This window comes from Lepisma saccharinum, chromosome 30, assembly GCF_977018435.1.
Source record: "Lepisma saccharinum chromosome 30, izLepSacc3.1, whole genome shotgun sequence".
Taxonomy (NCBI): Eukaryota; Metazoa; Arthropoda; class Insecta; order Zygentoma; family Lepismatidae; genus Lepisma; species Lepisma saccharinum.
In genome coordinates, this window is record NC_139258.1 from 20,358,263 (window position 1) to 20,375,276 (window position 17,014).

General features: G+C 39.1%; 1 protein-coding gene across 1 annotated transcript in view; it reads right to left on the minus strand.

The window, feature by feature from the left end:
* Positions 1 to 648, minus strand: part of LOC145982011 (NPC intracellular cholesterol transporter 1-like) — a 92,314-nt gene extending 91,666 nt beyond the window's left edge. The window contains exon 1 of the mRNA XM_083115557.1: positions 514 to 648. Within this exon, the coding sequence (XP_082971683.1) occupies positions 514 to 585 (72 nt within the window). The 5' untranslated portion in view covers positions 586 to 648. The remainder of the gene's footprint in view (positions 1 to 513) is intronic.
* Between the last annotated feature and the right edge of the window lie 16,366 nt (positions 649 to 17,014).

The window sequence follows — 17,014 nt, forward strand, 5'->3', positions numbered from 1 at the left end:
AAGCAGTATAAATAAATATCTATATATGTTGTTTTTTTTCATTCTTGTGAAATATAAGTGAATAGCGAACTAAATACTGCAAAAAAACCTCAGAAAGATGACTAAAATCGACTACCAGTTGTTAGGGTCAGAAAAAGAAGAAGAAGAATTTCTGTGCATAAAGTGGACTTGCTATAGATATGGGAAAAACTGCTTAGCGGTAATCCCAAGTAAAATGTAAATAAATAAATAAATAAGTGGACTTGCAAGTTACAACCAAATTTTCCGCGACAGATTCTACCAGAAACCTATCAGGCAGTCGAAAATACTTCCAGCCTGCCTGCTGATCGTGCAGAGGGGTGAGAAGCGCGTGGAAAAGAGTGTTGCTTATGAACTGTAGCTTCGACAAGAAAATAAATATTGTGATTTGAAAATAATTAAAGATCGATTAATCTATCTGTACAAGGCTCGCCACTCCTCAATACGCAAGATCCTGGTGACATCTATGACGTCAGGCTCTGTGTCACTACTTACTTGACACTGTAGTCCAAATATCAACAAAGTAGAAGCAACAGTGAACAATAACTGCCACGTTTTGGAACCCATGTTGTGAAAGGAAGGTCCTTTTTAACTTCTTGCAGCCTTAACACCTCATCTGTGAGCTTACACTTTACACTGAGCAACAGAAACTCATGGCAGCCAACGCACTTGGAAGGAAATCTTGTTAGACTTTCTTCCGCTACTTATCATAGAGTACGGATGGACGTATCGCATTGTTCGCTTATCACTTATCATTGAAAAGTCTACCAGGTGTTTAAAGAACACCTGAAAACACTCCAAACCAGTTGAAGCCAACCACCTGGAGGCATTTTGTTATCTCCTTCTCTTAACAATGATTACAGCCTTTTAAATATGAAGGATTGTCTTTCTTTGTCTCTTTTAAGATGAGTCATCTCTATCAGACGACTGTCTCGTCCTTATCCAATGGTTTCTGGAATATTACCTCTCAAATACTTGAATTCCTCACAGCATTTGTTTGAAGAACTTGACCTTTTTTGTCATGAACGACGACCTGGGGTCCGTAGACATGATGTGCAATTATTATGACGTCCAACTTATTTATACATAATCATGTAGAATGTCCGCATGGGTATGTCTGAGAAAGTGGCATTGTAGGTCTAACAAGGGAGGTTATCTAAGTCTCCCCCTCCGATTTCCATGAAACTTGGCAGGTGTATTGAGGGACCCAAAGGAAGAAATACGAGTTTTTTTTTGTTTCGGCTAAAAAAAGGTTTTAGGGGACAAACCCCCTCCTTAAATGTCAAGATGAGGAGAAATTGAAGTGAGGATCTGATCCCGAAACCACGTAAATATGGCATAGGAAGAACACGCACATATAATTGGAACACACTGTCACGTACACAAACTGCGTTGCTATTCTTTGAAATAAAGGACCATAGATGGCAGCAGGCAAGAGGAACAACGGTTATAAAAGATGCTGCATAAATCAGTTTGGAAAGTGGGTAAGGGATGGCACCACCCAGGAGAACTTATACGATTGTAAATAGAGACCACGGAAAGAGCAGAGGTGATGAAATAACGATTGTATATATTAATACTAATTATAAGGAAATAAATAAATAAGTTTAACATAATAACAGGATATAAATAAGGAGAAAAGGGGAATTATCATTCAGTAATGGCATAAGCGATTAATATACAAAAGTAACGAAGTCGAATTGCAATTTCGATTTTGGGTCTATTACAGTTCCCACGAACTGAGAGTTTCGTGCGGCTTTTGGGTTGTTTTCCCCAGGTGTAGCGCCATTTCACGGCAGCACCCAAGCACATTTGGAGGCGCATACATTGTAGCTCCAAGTTAAGGTTAGCGCCGGCTAGGTGGCGATCTTTAACTAACCCCTTTCTCTTTGTTTAGTTGGAAGTTTGATATTTACGTCAATTGATATAAAGGGAAGCCCATCTAAACAATCCACGGAATAATCAAGACAGCCAGGATATAAAAATGTTCCTTAGAAAAAATCAATGAACGAAACAAAAGATATAAATAAAGAATAAAGAAAGGACGAGGAATAAAGATGTAAATATATAGAAGAAGAAATATTAGCGACTATAAGATGAAGAAGCATTATTAATTGCAAGAAGAAGGCACTTTAATTATTAAATACTAGAAGAAGAAGATTCATCAATTATAAGAAGAAGAAGCCATAAGAAGAAGATGCCATATTAATTATAAGAAGAAGATGCCTTATTGATTATAAGAAGAAGAGGCCATAAGAAGAAGATGCCATACTGATTATAAGAAGAAGAAGATGCCATATTAATTATAAGAAGAAGAAGCACAAAGAAGATTGGTTACAATTAATAAAAAATAAAAATAGAAGAAAATTACTGTATGAAAAGACTTCAAAAGTTATTTAATATTTGTACATAATTAATCAAGAATATAGTACGAATTGTACCCTCAGTAGTGGGTTAAATCTGTTGTTTCTTTCCATATATTTGTAGCGTTAGTAACCCTGATCTGAGCCCAGAGGTATCTCATTGTATCTCCCCTGTGCTAAGCTGGCAGATGCTCACGTGAGAGGACGTGGCAACACACAGCACAGAGCTGTGTTTACCAGTGATAAGCACTTCATATATCAAGTGTCCCACTTGTGTATCTGCCAGTACTTCAACCGCCATCGTCCTTCACGATAGCACTTGCGTTTGGTACCGACAATCCTACAGTTCTGTGTTGTGTGTGTTCTTCCTATGCCATATTTATGTGGTTTCGGGATCAGATCCCCACTTCAATTTCTCCTCATCTTGACATTTAAGGGGGGTTTTGCCCCCTAAAACCTTTTTTAGCCGAAACAAAAAACACGTATTTCTTCATTTGGGCCTCTCTATACCCCTGCCAAGTTTCATGGAAATCGGATGGGGACACAGAGGACAGATCCCCACTTCAATTTGTCCTCATCTTGACATTTGAGGGGGGTTTTGCCCCCTAAAATATTTTTTTAGCCGAAACAAAAAGCACGTATTTCTTCCTTTGGGCCCCTCTATACACCTGCCAAGTTTCATGGAAATCGGAGGAGGACACTTGAATAACCTCCCTTGTAAGTATTTTTTTTTCAAATACCATACTAAAATTTCGAACGAGACAGAGTCTTGACTAGAGATGGACGATATCGGAAATTTGATATCGCGATATATCGTCAAGGGTCAAGAAAATATCAACACAGACGATCAGATCCGATATTTTTTCCGTATTGCGATATCGCTGACACGATATACAGGTTGTCGCAAAACAACTTCGACAACGCTTGGGTGCTGGTAGATATCATAAAAACAAAACTTTTTCTTATAAACTTTACCTCGAAAGCGCTTAGTTTCGGCGCTATAAGCGCTTAAAATCTATCCTGTATGTATGCAACCCAACATAGCAAACGAACGCTCTGACATAACTTCCAGGGGCGCGCTGCAGGGTTGCCACTAGCGTCACTTGGCAGTTTTACCTGAGCAAAATACGAATGAATAATGATTCTTGCGGTGTTGTAAGAAGTATTTACAGTACTTACAAACTAACCAAGGCAAAGGTTTCCAATAAGTTTGGACTGAAATTCAAAAACGCCCATTACAAAAATTCTCCATCGTGTTTCGAGTGTCATGCAATATGAATAATCCCAAGAGAGCCTTGCGACAGATGTTGATGAAATCGATGAATGAGTAATATAATGAATGAATAATGATTCTTGCGGTGTTGTAAGAAGTATTTACAGTACTTACAAACTAACCAAGGCAAAGGTTTCCAATAAGTTTGGACTGAAATTCAAAAACGCCCATTACAAAAATTCTCCATCGTGTTTCGAGTGTCATGCAATATGAATAATCCCAAGAGAGCCTTGCGACAGATGTTGATGAAATCGATGAATGAGTAATATTGTCTATTTCCGTGAAATTGTCACTGTCCGACAAACATCGGCTTATCGTATCCCCGTTCCGTATCAATTTATTCGAAAAACTTGCAACGCTCCGTTTCAGAATGTGAGAAAAGATACGCAACGGACCCGATCGCTCATTTGGCGGTCTTTCCCCGTCACATCAAAGGAAGGATACGATACGCATGGAGGGGCAGTGCGGACAGGCATGCGCGCGTTCCGTTGCCTCGTTGCATCATCCTTCGGTGTGTAGTGAGCTCTGTGAATGATAGTACGTCCCATTGTCAATTTATTTTCTTTATTATATTTATTCAGGCCTGTTGCCAGGCAGGGACTAGGGGGGGCTGAGCCCCCCTGGACCTGCCGTCAGCCCCTTGGCACTGCCATCAGCCCCCCTTGACATTAGGTAAAACTATTTTGTGCAATTTGTATCCAGTGAAGAGTGAAAATGTAGACAGCTCACAACTTTAAGGATAGATCCACAGAACATGAACAGGAGCTATTACATTCGCTCATCTTGTTTATGAGCAGAAGTAGCTGCAAATATTTGGAAGATTATCTAGAGTTTGTAAGTTCTTTCACAGGGGGGTTTCTTTATCTGTACCTTCACTATCCCTGTTGTGACCTCCCGTTTAGACAGAAATCTGTGACTTTGATGTCATCATGCAAATTCCCTCCTCATCTGCGTCAAAGGTCAACAACAACTCCCAAGTTTTGGGAACGAAGGGGAGTTTCATTGCTTCAGCCGGAGGTGGAATGTACTATAGGCACTATGATTGAATATTGTGCGTTTGTGTGTGTGTGATATACATATCTGTATCATTTAAAGTAGTATTGAGTGTGCAGTGGTAACCAAAGTGTGCGCCGTGGCTGGGTATTAGGGGCGCAGCAAAATGTTACATTATTTTCACTGAAATGATTGTTCGAAATATTTGCTTATTTAGTACTTTTTACATGTAAAATGTTTCTGAATTTGAAATATGTGTTTATTTGGAACTTAAGGCAAGCAACCCAACCACACTAACAGAGCGTTGCAAGCGTTAGATAGGACTACATTCTGAGTTGGGCGCCGCGGGAAAATCTTGAAACACCAAGCGTCAAGTCAACTTTGCAGCAGGTTTTCGCATATGTAGATCCCAGTGACGTGCGGTGACGTCGACACTTGGGGTAGCAGTCAGTGGCGTGCTCAAGGGGGGGGTTGGTGTGGGTCACACCCCTCCCCCCTTTTGGGCCCAGTATTCCTAAAAAAAGAAGAATGTCAGTAACAGGAAAAGATTACAAAATGACGAATGAGTACTAAGAAAAGTACACGTAATCCCCACCCACATTCGAAAATAAAAAACGATTTGATTTGACTCTAAGCCAGAGATCCTGGGTTCGAATCTCGGCTTGGCCATGGGTACTCTTTTGTGTGTGTCCCTTCATCAATTTTATCGTACCAAAAGTGGCGGAAAAGCGAATTAAAATAAACCAAATCAAGCAATCAATCAATGATTTGATTTCATTTTTGTTATTTAGCGTCGCTTTTTTGTCACATTTTGTTCATTGCGAAGATGATGCGATAAAATTAATGAAGGGACAAACACAAAGATCACCCATGCCCAGGTCGGGGTTCGAACCCGGAACTCCTGATGTCGTAGCACGCTGTGATAACCACTCCCCCACGGTTGGTTGATTTGGTGTTTTAAGTCCACTTTATGCACAGAAACAAAACAAGTATCAAAACACACTTTTTTGTAGTTTCTTCAATAATATTCATTTGGCTTCTTGAGTTCTGAGATACATTTTCATTCCACATTATTTCATTATTCACTGCAGAGTACAACACATAGGAACAAGAATGCGCGCTCATCACGGGTTCGAATCCTGGCCTGGATTGTTCATATGAGGTTCCTTCATCAATTTCATCATATCATCACTCATCCTTTTCGCGATAACCAAATGTGGCAGAAAAGTGAAGTAAAATAAACCAAACCAACAACAATATGAACGCGCGTTCTTGCCCAAATAAATACAACCGTTAGAGGCCACGAGATTAGTATATTTAAATAAAACACTACTAAAACGAGAGTGAGAGAGAGCCTGAGCACATATTTCTAATTTAATCATTATATATTCCATATTTGAAAAAAAAAAAAAAAGAAAGCATAACATTATTGTCTGCACATAACACGTTCCCATTTCATAAATAATAAAACTACATCCCATATTATACATACGTACATATTGTACAACGTGTAAAACGTTGTGTAAATACAGAGAACATAAGTACTGCAGAAAATTTTACCCTGAGTTCTTTAGAGGATTTACAAAGGAAGCGGAGGGAATCCAATCCCCTATCTGTCCTATAGGAGATAGACTGGGGGGGGGGGCTGAAAGCCTGGGCTTTCAACCATTGCAGCGGGGGGCGAGGGGGCAAAAGAGGTAGAGGTAGAAATCTTCCTTTTCCTTGGGTAGGCCGTTTCTACCTGGAAACTGGTCAGGCGGACGAAGAGCAAGCTAGGGTCTCCACAGCTAGCTTTGCCCGCGGATCACGTCGATGGACGGACGACAAGCACGTGGTAAAGGAAGTGTTGCATATGAACTGTGGCTTTAACAAGACAATAAATATTGTCATTTGAAAATAATTACAGATGTGAGATTGATTGATCTATCTCTGTTAGACTAGCTACTCCTCAGTGCACGTCACTAGTAGATCCAAACGTGCGCGCAGAATATAGTTCCACTGAGACGGGTTCTATTCCGACAGAACTGCATACTTGCAACAGTTATTTAATTTGTAACATACAGACAAAATAATACATCCATTAGCAGGTACGTACTTGATCGGTTGCAATCACTGTGCGGACGAACTAGGATCCATAGATTCGCCAACTGGGGTTTGTATTGCGCTGAGGAATCGCTGAAGCCCAAGTGCGAGTCGAGCAAGACTGAATACGTTGCAGAGCGCTTGGAATCCGTGATACCAGTGTTGCACAGCGAAAATGTTATTGTCAAGGTTGCCCGATTCTTTTACGACGATGAGGATAGGATTGTGGGGTAGGGGCAGTGTTGCCACAATCTGTAGGCACAATTTCCCTTTGTAAGGGGTAAAATTTCCCGTTTTCGTCCATATTTTCCCTTCATCTAAAGAATTATTATTATTAATAATAATAATAAAAATACTAATTAAATATTATCGTTGACCCATGTTAATGTTTAACTTTTAAATGCTACGACGCCAGAGGTCCCGGGTTCGAATCCCGGCCTGGGCATGGCCGTTTGTGAGTGTCCATAAATTTCATCATATCATCACACATCCCATCTCCGCAATTAGCCAAAAGTCGCAGAAAAGCGAAGTAAAATAAACCAAATTAATAAACAATAAAATCAATTTTTTTACATGCCTTTTTGGAAGATTTAGATTTTATTGCAAAACCAAGCCATTTTTTTTGTCTTGAGATGAAAGTCACAACTATGTTAAAGTTGGCAACTGAAGATTTTCATCAGTAAAAAGCAAAACACACAAACAGAGATTGAATTTAGGGAGGCCAATGCCCCTTGTTTTCATCACATCATCAGAAGAAAATTAAAAATATTCTACACAAAATGCTGTTCTAGCACAGACAAATTTGTTTGTGGTTCTAGTAAGGCGCAAATATGAAGAGTTTGTGTGTAAAATCACATTTTTGCCTCCCATCAAAATGTTTAAGTTCGGCGCATGGGTATACACGTTTTATTAAAAAAATATATAATACATACCTGAGCAAATGTTCCATTCTGGTAAATTTCACATATTAGGTGGAAACTTCTATAACACAGCAAGTTTTTTTTAATTAAAATTTAATCCATTGAGTCTGAGAAGTATTGTTGGTCACTTCTTGCCACTCCGCACGGACTTCTTTAACTTGTTTCTGCAGTGTTTTTTCATCTTCCGATAATTCTCCACAACGTTTTCTAATATATTCTGGATTTGCAGATCGTTTCCTCTGCTTCCCTTGTTCTTCCATCGTCCAAGACGGGCATAGCCTTCCACCAAACACTCGCACACGACGAATAACCCAGTATCCATTGAAGACTGAAGTAAAGATAGTTTGCGACAAAGAGAACTTTATGGTTTGCACGTGTAGTGTTTGAGGCAAAATTCAGAGAACCACGGGAAGCTTTACATAAACAATGCCCTCGGACTCCCACTCCCAAAGCCGGGACATATGAATGGTAGCCATATGTGGATCAACCCAAATTCCACCCTTCCTCTCAGAACAGAGTATACGACAAAAATAAATAATAAAAAAAGTTCTTATTTTCAAAACTGGAATCTCTTATAATGTTTAATATAATTAATGTTGAGTCTGGCTAAAAATTTCCCTGAAAATTCGCTATTTTTCATCTAATTTCCCTTTTCCCTTTTCACTTAAAATTAGCTCCAAATTTCCCTTCAAAAAGGGAAATTTCCCTTCATGTGGCAACACTGAGTAGGGGAACTGATTCAGGTCACAGACTTCATAAGTCACCCGCCCGCACCTGACGTCCCGCAACGATCTGACAGACGAAAATGTTTTTGCGCATGCGCACTGTTTTAGTTTCTCGATGAAGTGTTGCAAACCATGCTAATAAATCTCCGATGTAAAACTGCGAGATGTGAAGTAAGATGAATAAAACCGCGGAATGGGAGATGCCACACAATGTGGCATCCATTTTCTTCCACCGCCGCTTAGGACACAAATTTAAGGATTCCAAATATAACACTTCTACCAGACAGGTCACCTTATATAATTATGTAAATTTAAATTTATCTATCGTCTCAAAGTAATTTCGCAGTCTTTCTGAAGTAAAACAATACTTTTCAAGTTTAATTTATTAATTGTACTTGCAGCTAAGAATGTTTACACTAGTCTGGAAAATATATTTCACTAAGACTGATATAAAGAATATCAAACAAGAGAAGTAGCTTAACCCACGAAATGTTAGTTCTGTACGTACACCTCGCTTCACTGAAAAGTAAGTTGTTTCGTTTTTAATGGTAAATTATCCGTTAGCATCGAAAACATTTTATACATATTGGTCGAATATCTAGTACAGCCAACAACAAAAATGATAATGGGCAAATTGTCCATTCGCGATGAATTCTGTTGATGCGAAGCAGACATCCACTGATTATTGACTTTTTACTTCAATTCATGATTATCACATGGAAATAGGACCTAATTAACATGATTATGGACAATTTGCCTACTTTTACTTTTGCTGTTGGGTGTAGGATACATACTTTCTATGAGACGACAAATATGATCAGGCATAGGCGTGCGCAGCCCCTCTGATTAGGGAGGGCAGAGCCTTAATGAAAGTTCAGTCGGGAAAGAAAAACTTCATTTCTTCTCACTAGTAACTATATACATTATATATATGGTCTAATGTAGCAACATAGATGCACCATAATGAATAAATAAATTGTCTCTGAAATGTGCTGTGCTCTTTTCCTCCAACAATTGTGTCCAATTCTTCTTTGTAGCTGATCAGTGGTGATTCATTCTTAGTTTTGGACTTTTAACCACTGTGTTCTTTTCAAAATTACTAACGTTTCGGAGACTGACTCTGCCTCCGAAACGTTGGTAATTTTAAAAATAACACAGTGGTTAAAAGTCTAAAATTCTCTCTCTGGTAATTTACAATGCATTACAGAAAACAACGAAAATTGCGAGCGAAGCGAGCAAGATAATTTTTAAATCCACATTTTTGCAAACTGAAAACAATATTGATTTAATATGGCACAAAAACGAAGCGAGCGAGAAAATTTTACGAAATGTATTTTTATTTGTACAAAATTTGATATCAAGGGTGGCAATTGTTCATATATGGCCCATGCAGGTGCTCTTGGCCGTCTGGAAGAAATAATGCAAGAAAGATGTGAAAACAAATTCTAACTTGAGTATATTTTTGTCCTACTACTCTTAGATTCTACTAGCTTGCTTTCTTTTACTTCAATGTTTGCTCCCCTAGAATGGATTTCCGTCCAAGGTTGGGGAGGGGCAATAAGTATAATATCGTTTAATAATGACGATGAGATTCCTCTACACTAAATTTCTAGGTGAAAGTATAATAATGTAGAGACATAGACGTCTGGAAGTGGGGTCAAGAATGGTCACACCACATCCTTACAAATCGAATGTCAAACTAAAAGTATATATTTCACACGTATAATTTGATTTCAGTCATACCAATTTACATTAATGCGATAATTTCAAATTCAAGTGGTGTCTTTTGAAGGGGCAATACTATTATCGGGGTAATATGCCCCATGGAAAAATACCTTGCTTGTCCTTCTGTGGGAAAAAATCTGCGGACGTCCATGATTAGGGGGGTAATTGCCCCCTCTTGCCCCCCGTGCGCACGCCTATGTGATCAGGAGCAGTATCAAATTTGCTTTGGAATAATAAGTGTGTCGTTTAAGTAACTCTGTAATGTCATAATTTTAAATTACACTGAAGTGCGCTTGTACGTACACTCCTGTTCAAATAAAATGGCATCCTTTGTCGAATATTCAAATATATCTGGACTTGAATGCATTGCTGGAAATTGAGATAAATCATAATGTATAACTGTTTGTTAAAGACAGTTCCTGAACATTAAAAAATGATTATTTTGTATGAAGTTGTCATCCACTGCCAAAAAACTTAATAGCCTAGTCGTCACAGTCACAATCACAGTCGCCATCGCAACACCCACCATTTTCACAACACTCAACATTTTCGCAACAATCAACAGCTTCGCAACAATCACAGAAACAATCCCAACAAACATCTTCCCCTTGTCGACCTTTCCTGCACACTTCACATTGGCCACAGTTATCCTCACAAACAGTTTGTTCTTCTTCACAACAGCAATAAAACAAAGAATACAAACATGAAGCAGAAGAGCTCTCGACAGTTGCCGGAATACTGGAGCCCCCTTGTGGCAGAGTGTCCGCAGCAATGTTGCTCATTTCAGTGAATTCATTATTGTCCGGTGAGGGACGGCTTGCGGGCTGCGAAGTAATAACATTATGTTCATCGTTGGATATATCCATTGTTCGTGCTTGTACTATGCGGTAAACGTACGACGAGGAAATTAGAAACAATGTTTTGCAGACAAAATCTGGTCTGCACAACGCGAGTTACGGAAACAAACTTCTCACAAGGTCATTTTGCTTGTGTCTGATCCAGTGTCGGTTCCAAATAAAAAGAAGCAGCTGATTCTGTGTCACGTGTAGGGAAGTTGACCTTGACTTGGGGCACTCCGTCAACGTCAGTTGTGGCTTGGCACACCCCAGGGACGTCGTTAGGGGGGGCCTGGGGGGGCTTTGGCCCCGGCAGTTGTAACTCTGGCCCCCGCAAACAAAATTTTGATCGATTAAAAATTATCCTAAATTAATACTACATATTATTTTCTGGTAAATTTGTAGCAGAGTTGGAAACACTGTTCCGAAGAAAATCTTCGGAAGCAAATGTAGGACAGCAAAATTCCACCCTTTCGTTGCTTACCAGTTTATAACCAAAGGCATAAAATGCTTTGAGGTTATTACCCATGCCCTACCCTAAGTTTGTGAAAACCTTTTGCCTTTTGTTGCAAATGACCCTTCCGTTACAGATGGAATCAAAGACTCCGCCGAGGCCGAGCGGTCAACAGTAGGGGGTCGAGCGACATATGGAGAGAGTTCTCCAGTACTGACATTGTTCTGAGATTTAAAATTGCTCCTTGCTTCAGCTTCAGAGCCACAGATTAGCTTTGTGTTCTTGCTTGCGAGCAAGGTCTGCTATCGGGTTGCTACGGTCACTGTGTTTTTATTCGTGTGTGGGAAGAGTTCTAGCGTTGTTGTGCATTTCCATTTTGAATGGATAAATTGATCAAAACTGGATATTTTAAAACTATCTCAAAACATGTGGAATATGACGACAATGAATATGATGTTTATCCAAGTTCTGACGTTCCAAAGTTAGGCAAAACAAGTGAATGTACTAATGTGAAAATAATTACTGATCTTGGGGTAGATAATCCTAGGCAACCACTTTTGCAAAACTATCCAAATACTACGTTCGGAAAGCGAAAGCGATTATTTAAAAAAATACTGGTTTGCATCTGCGCCGTGGCTAGAATATAGTGTGGAACTTGACGCATGCTTTTGTTTTCCATGCCGTAAATTTGGCACAGATTCAGGATATGCAGAATCAAGTTTCAGGAAAATACCGATTCGCAACTGGAAGAAACCATGTGAAAAAATTAAGGAAAACTGAGGAACGTCCTATCATCTATAGTAAAATGCATGGAACTGTGGGCGAATTACAAAGTGAGTACCAATCAGTTTTGTAAAACAATTATATGTGTGTGTGTGTGTGTGTGTTCGTAGTTTAACTTAAATAATGAAATATGTATATGTCTGTATATCGAGTGTTCAAATTGAAAAAATGCTGAGGAGAAAAGTCATATCAGCTTCCCTTTTCAAATTTTGAGATTTGTACCTAAAACATACGGACTGATGGTTCAAAGTAAATAACACAAATTTTCCAATTAATGTACAAGAGTTCAGTAATCACTGATCTCGTCTCAGTGGACTTTTAATTCATATCAGAATTATTTTTCTTAGAGGAAGGCAAATTAATCAGGAAATATTTTCTCATCAAATACATATTGTAATTTGCAAACCAACAACAGTATTAATTTTAATGTAAAATTCAGTACAGAAACTGACAATATATATGCTGATATTAATGTAATATTTACTTGAAGTTGAAAGAAATGATTACGTCAAATTCTTAGCAATAGCAAAATATGATCGAGAATATTTAAGAGGAAAATTCTTTACCTGGTCAGGAGTTAAATTAAAAATTTCAATTTGAACACTGGATGTACTTTGATTTTCGTTTCCTGATTTTACATTACTTTACTGACACTTCTGGCTAATGTCAAAGATATGCAACGGTGATACAAGAAATTAATGCATGGACAGTAACAAAAAAAGCGCCTGCCTCTCCAGGCGATGACATCGCGTAGCGGTAATGTCGTCACCATATAATTAAGAGGTCCTGGCCTGGGTTCGATATCTAGTGGACGCACATAGTGGTTTGAATCCAACTTTAAACTGTACGTCCAGTCCCGATTGGCCTATCTGTGCATGAAGAGGACTTAATACAAAAACTCACGGACTCGAACTTAGATCAATTTTGGACAAAATTGTAATTCGGTAGCTAACGTGCTCAGCCACTGAGGCGGCTAGAATTCAATAGGTTTTCATTTTGGCTATTTTACCTTTTTTCCTACCTCGTAGGTTAATTTTTACAAGTCGATGTGGATGGATGAATGATGGACGGATGGAAAGGTGATGGGAGCATAGACAAACAGAATGAGTCACCAATGGCTGGTGGAGGTTTGAACATGGGATCTCTGATTCCGTAGCCCTTTACGCTTACCACTCCGCCACGAACACTGGAATAAATGAAATAAGTAATGCCATTGTTTAGAATGGATGTCGGGGAGAGTGGAAGCCTATCTAATAACAATGTACACTAATGCATTGTTGGCATTGCCAGCAGATGTTAACGGTCTACCGATACCTCACACAACGGAGAAATAATCTTTACCTATATTTGCATTGTTTTAAAAAATATATATAGCACTGACGAACGAAGGAACAAAGCTAATCTCTATGGTCTAGAGCAGGAATTTCCAAACTTTTTTGTTTCGCCGCGTCATTCGTGTTTCAAGATTTTTCCACGACGTCCAAATCAGAATGTAGGCATATCTAATACTTGCTTTGATTGATTGAACTGATGTTTTAAGTCCATTTCATGCACAATAAGGCTAATCGGAACTGGACCTACAGTTTAAAGTGGGATCCGAACCACTATGTGCCTGCACCGGGTAACGAACCCGTGACCCCTTTATTACAAGGTGGCGACTCTAACACTACGCCACCGGGGAGGCCCTATCTAACACTTGTAACGCTCTGTTAGTGTGTATAGGTTGCTTTCCTTAAGTTAAAAAATAAACATATATTTCAAATTCAGAAACATTTTTTATGTAAAATGTTCTAAATAAGAACATGTATTTGGAACAATCATATCAATGACTGAATTTTAGTGAAAATATTGGAACATCTCGCGGCGGCCCCGTACGCCTACCAGGGTGCCCCAGGGCGCCGCGACGCACACTTTGGGAACCACTGGTCTAGAGATTACAATTTCTGTAAAACTGAGTCCGAGGTTTGAATCCTGAAGGAGATATTATTTTCTTTCACTATTACAATAACTGATCCCATTGTCGTCGTAATCAAAAATAGTTTAAAGTCCATTTTATGCTCAAATAGATTAATTGGAACTGGATTTATAATTTAAATTTGACTCCGACCCATTGTGCAATGTGTTTCCATCGGGACTTGAACCTGGCACTCTTTGGTTACAAGGCAACGTGGTAAACCACACCGAGGAGGTCCGCCGTGGTAAACGTGACGTTATAATAAATATGCAATATAAATCAAAAACATGAATTTATTCTTGAGAATGTTAAAAAACAACAACAACAAGAAACAGAACATTTGAGTCGCCAATAATATTCTGCATATTACATATCATAATTGTGATGGCGATTTGTGAGTTTTCCTTAATTAATTGCCATTCATGATCGTCAACATTGCGATTAACTAAAAGTAACAGAAAATCGGCACAACATTTAAAAAAATATAATATACGTCGAATAAAAAAAAAATAGGTGTGAAACTGAAAAAGAAAGGTAATAACAAGTTGATATTTACTACCTATTTTTTGTGCTTTTTGAAGTTGTCAAATTTTGTCATTTTTGGCGCCAATTTACATGTCTATTTAGCATGCTTTGTGTCTATTATAAACGCACTCCCTACTGATAACACGAGCTCAAGACAGAAATAAACAAAGTGTGAAAACACCTACTTCAGTGTCTTTGTGCATGATACTTGCACAAACCATCAACGTCGTTTTGCGAGAATGCAGGGTGCAAGTTAAGAGGTGCACAATTTTCGAAATTGCCGCAAAAAAAGTGGCACGCATCTATTTTTCCTGCTACATCTCGAGGTACTGGTGTACACATGAGGGAGCTGATGCGGCTATAACTCTCCCGAAATTTCTGTCTTTGAACAACTTTCAAAAGGAAGCTTAAAAGTGGTTAATTATGAAATATGTTATACTGTCTCTCCCCCTCCTCTCTGAAAAAAAAACCTCCACACGTTAGTGTCTAGAGGAGAGTTACAAATCAATCGCATAATTTAAAGTGCTGTTTGCGCTGGAATACTACTAAATGTGCTAGAATTTAAATTTGACAATAATTTCAATGTTAAAAGCGTCATTATTATTATTATTATTATTAATGTTTTTATAACGTCCTATTGTTGTTATAATTACGTCCCTGCCTAAATTCACAGCCAGAAATAAGATTGATTGATTGAGTTGTTTTAATACCACTTTGTGCACAGTAAGGTTAATCGGGACTGGACCTACAGTTTCAAGTGGGATCCGAACCACTATGTGCCTCCACCGGGTATCGAACCCGGGACCCCTTAATTACAAGGGAACGACGGTACCACTGCACCATCGGGAAGGCCCAGAAATTAGAATAAAACGCGATCTTCTTTCTTCAGGAAAGCAACATCTTGACAGGCGGCCCTAAGACCAGCACAAAGCTTGAATGGAGACAATACAACAAGCTTGTTCAACAAATGTTGGCGAGATGGTTGCGGACAACCAAAGGCGGCACTGCGTCCCAAATACTCTCTGAACTGCCCGTCATAAAATGTTCCTGCGAGACCTATTTCTAATCTGTGGTCGTCACTGTATGACTAGACCCCTTTGTGTCGAACCTGACAATGCAGGGAGCGGTCTTTCTTGCTTTAAGGGATTAAGGGAAGGAAATGGCATTCAAATGGCAGGGAAGACTTATCCCTGGGTTGAGTTATTGTACCCCTGCTGTTTCAGTGCACCGTTTCTGTAAGGCAATACGCAAATACGGTAAATTTTCCCTTCCCCAGTAAACCTTTGTTTTCGATTCATTCTGCTAGATTTTGCTTCTATCCAGGGTGCCAAGTACCAGAACAGTCCAATGACCTCGCTGCCTTCGAGCAAGCAATAACTTTAGTGAGGAGGTAGGAGGGCTTGGGGAGGGAGGAGGGGCAGATGCAAGAGGACGAAGAAAATGTAGCAGTTTACTTACATGATGACTCGTGAAAGTATTTGTTATTGCCTGTTTGAAAGAATGAAAGGTATGAAATTAGTAATATTTTTCTTGTTCGCTTCGCTTTCAATATAAACGTTTCTCATAAGTAACAAGTTATAATTGTTACCCCAAAAAACTGTGTATATGTGTGCGTGTGCGTGTATGTAATATGATTTGTTAATGATGACGTACTGGATACCAAATAATGAAAAAAGTAAAGTAATGTGCTCCCCTGTGCTTTTCGCTATGCCATGAAAGCGTATAGGGGTGTGTAGTTAGGGCTCCACACTTTCTTGATCACGGCCGAAGGTGGAGGTGATGTGATCAATCAGCACCACGTCCCTGGCCGCGTTTACCTGCCAGAGTTTCCTCCATGTACCCACTTTATACGTACGACGCTGGGTGGGCACCGGAGCCGCTCGAACAGGTGAAAAAAAAATCTCGGTATCCTCCAGAATGAATAGGAAAGATCCTACACAGAATAATTTATCAGTTTAGCACTTCCACAGGGGATATAGTTTCGATAAAAAAGAAGAGGTTGTCATTGAGACAAGCAGAAAGTAAAATACATTAAGGGCCAGTTTTTCAATGTCCTGTTAATCTTTCTGTTAACTAACTGCCAGTTGGAGATAACAGCCAGTCCTAACCAGCACCGGGTTTTTCAATGTGAAAGTAACACAAATAACTTGTTGCCTTTTCTGCGGATGATTTTTTCTATGAGATATGTGTCAGGCTGTTTAGTTTTGCTGAGCTCTTGTTCATAGAACCTGCCTTTGAGAATTTCTCCTCGGTGATCTTTTATTATATAAGTGTTAAGGGTCCCGGGTTTAACTTGAACCACTGTAAATAATTCAGTGCTCCAGTTTCTCGTAAAGCCTCTCTTGAATAAGTGCTTATATTTG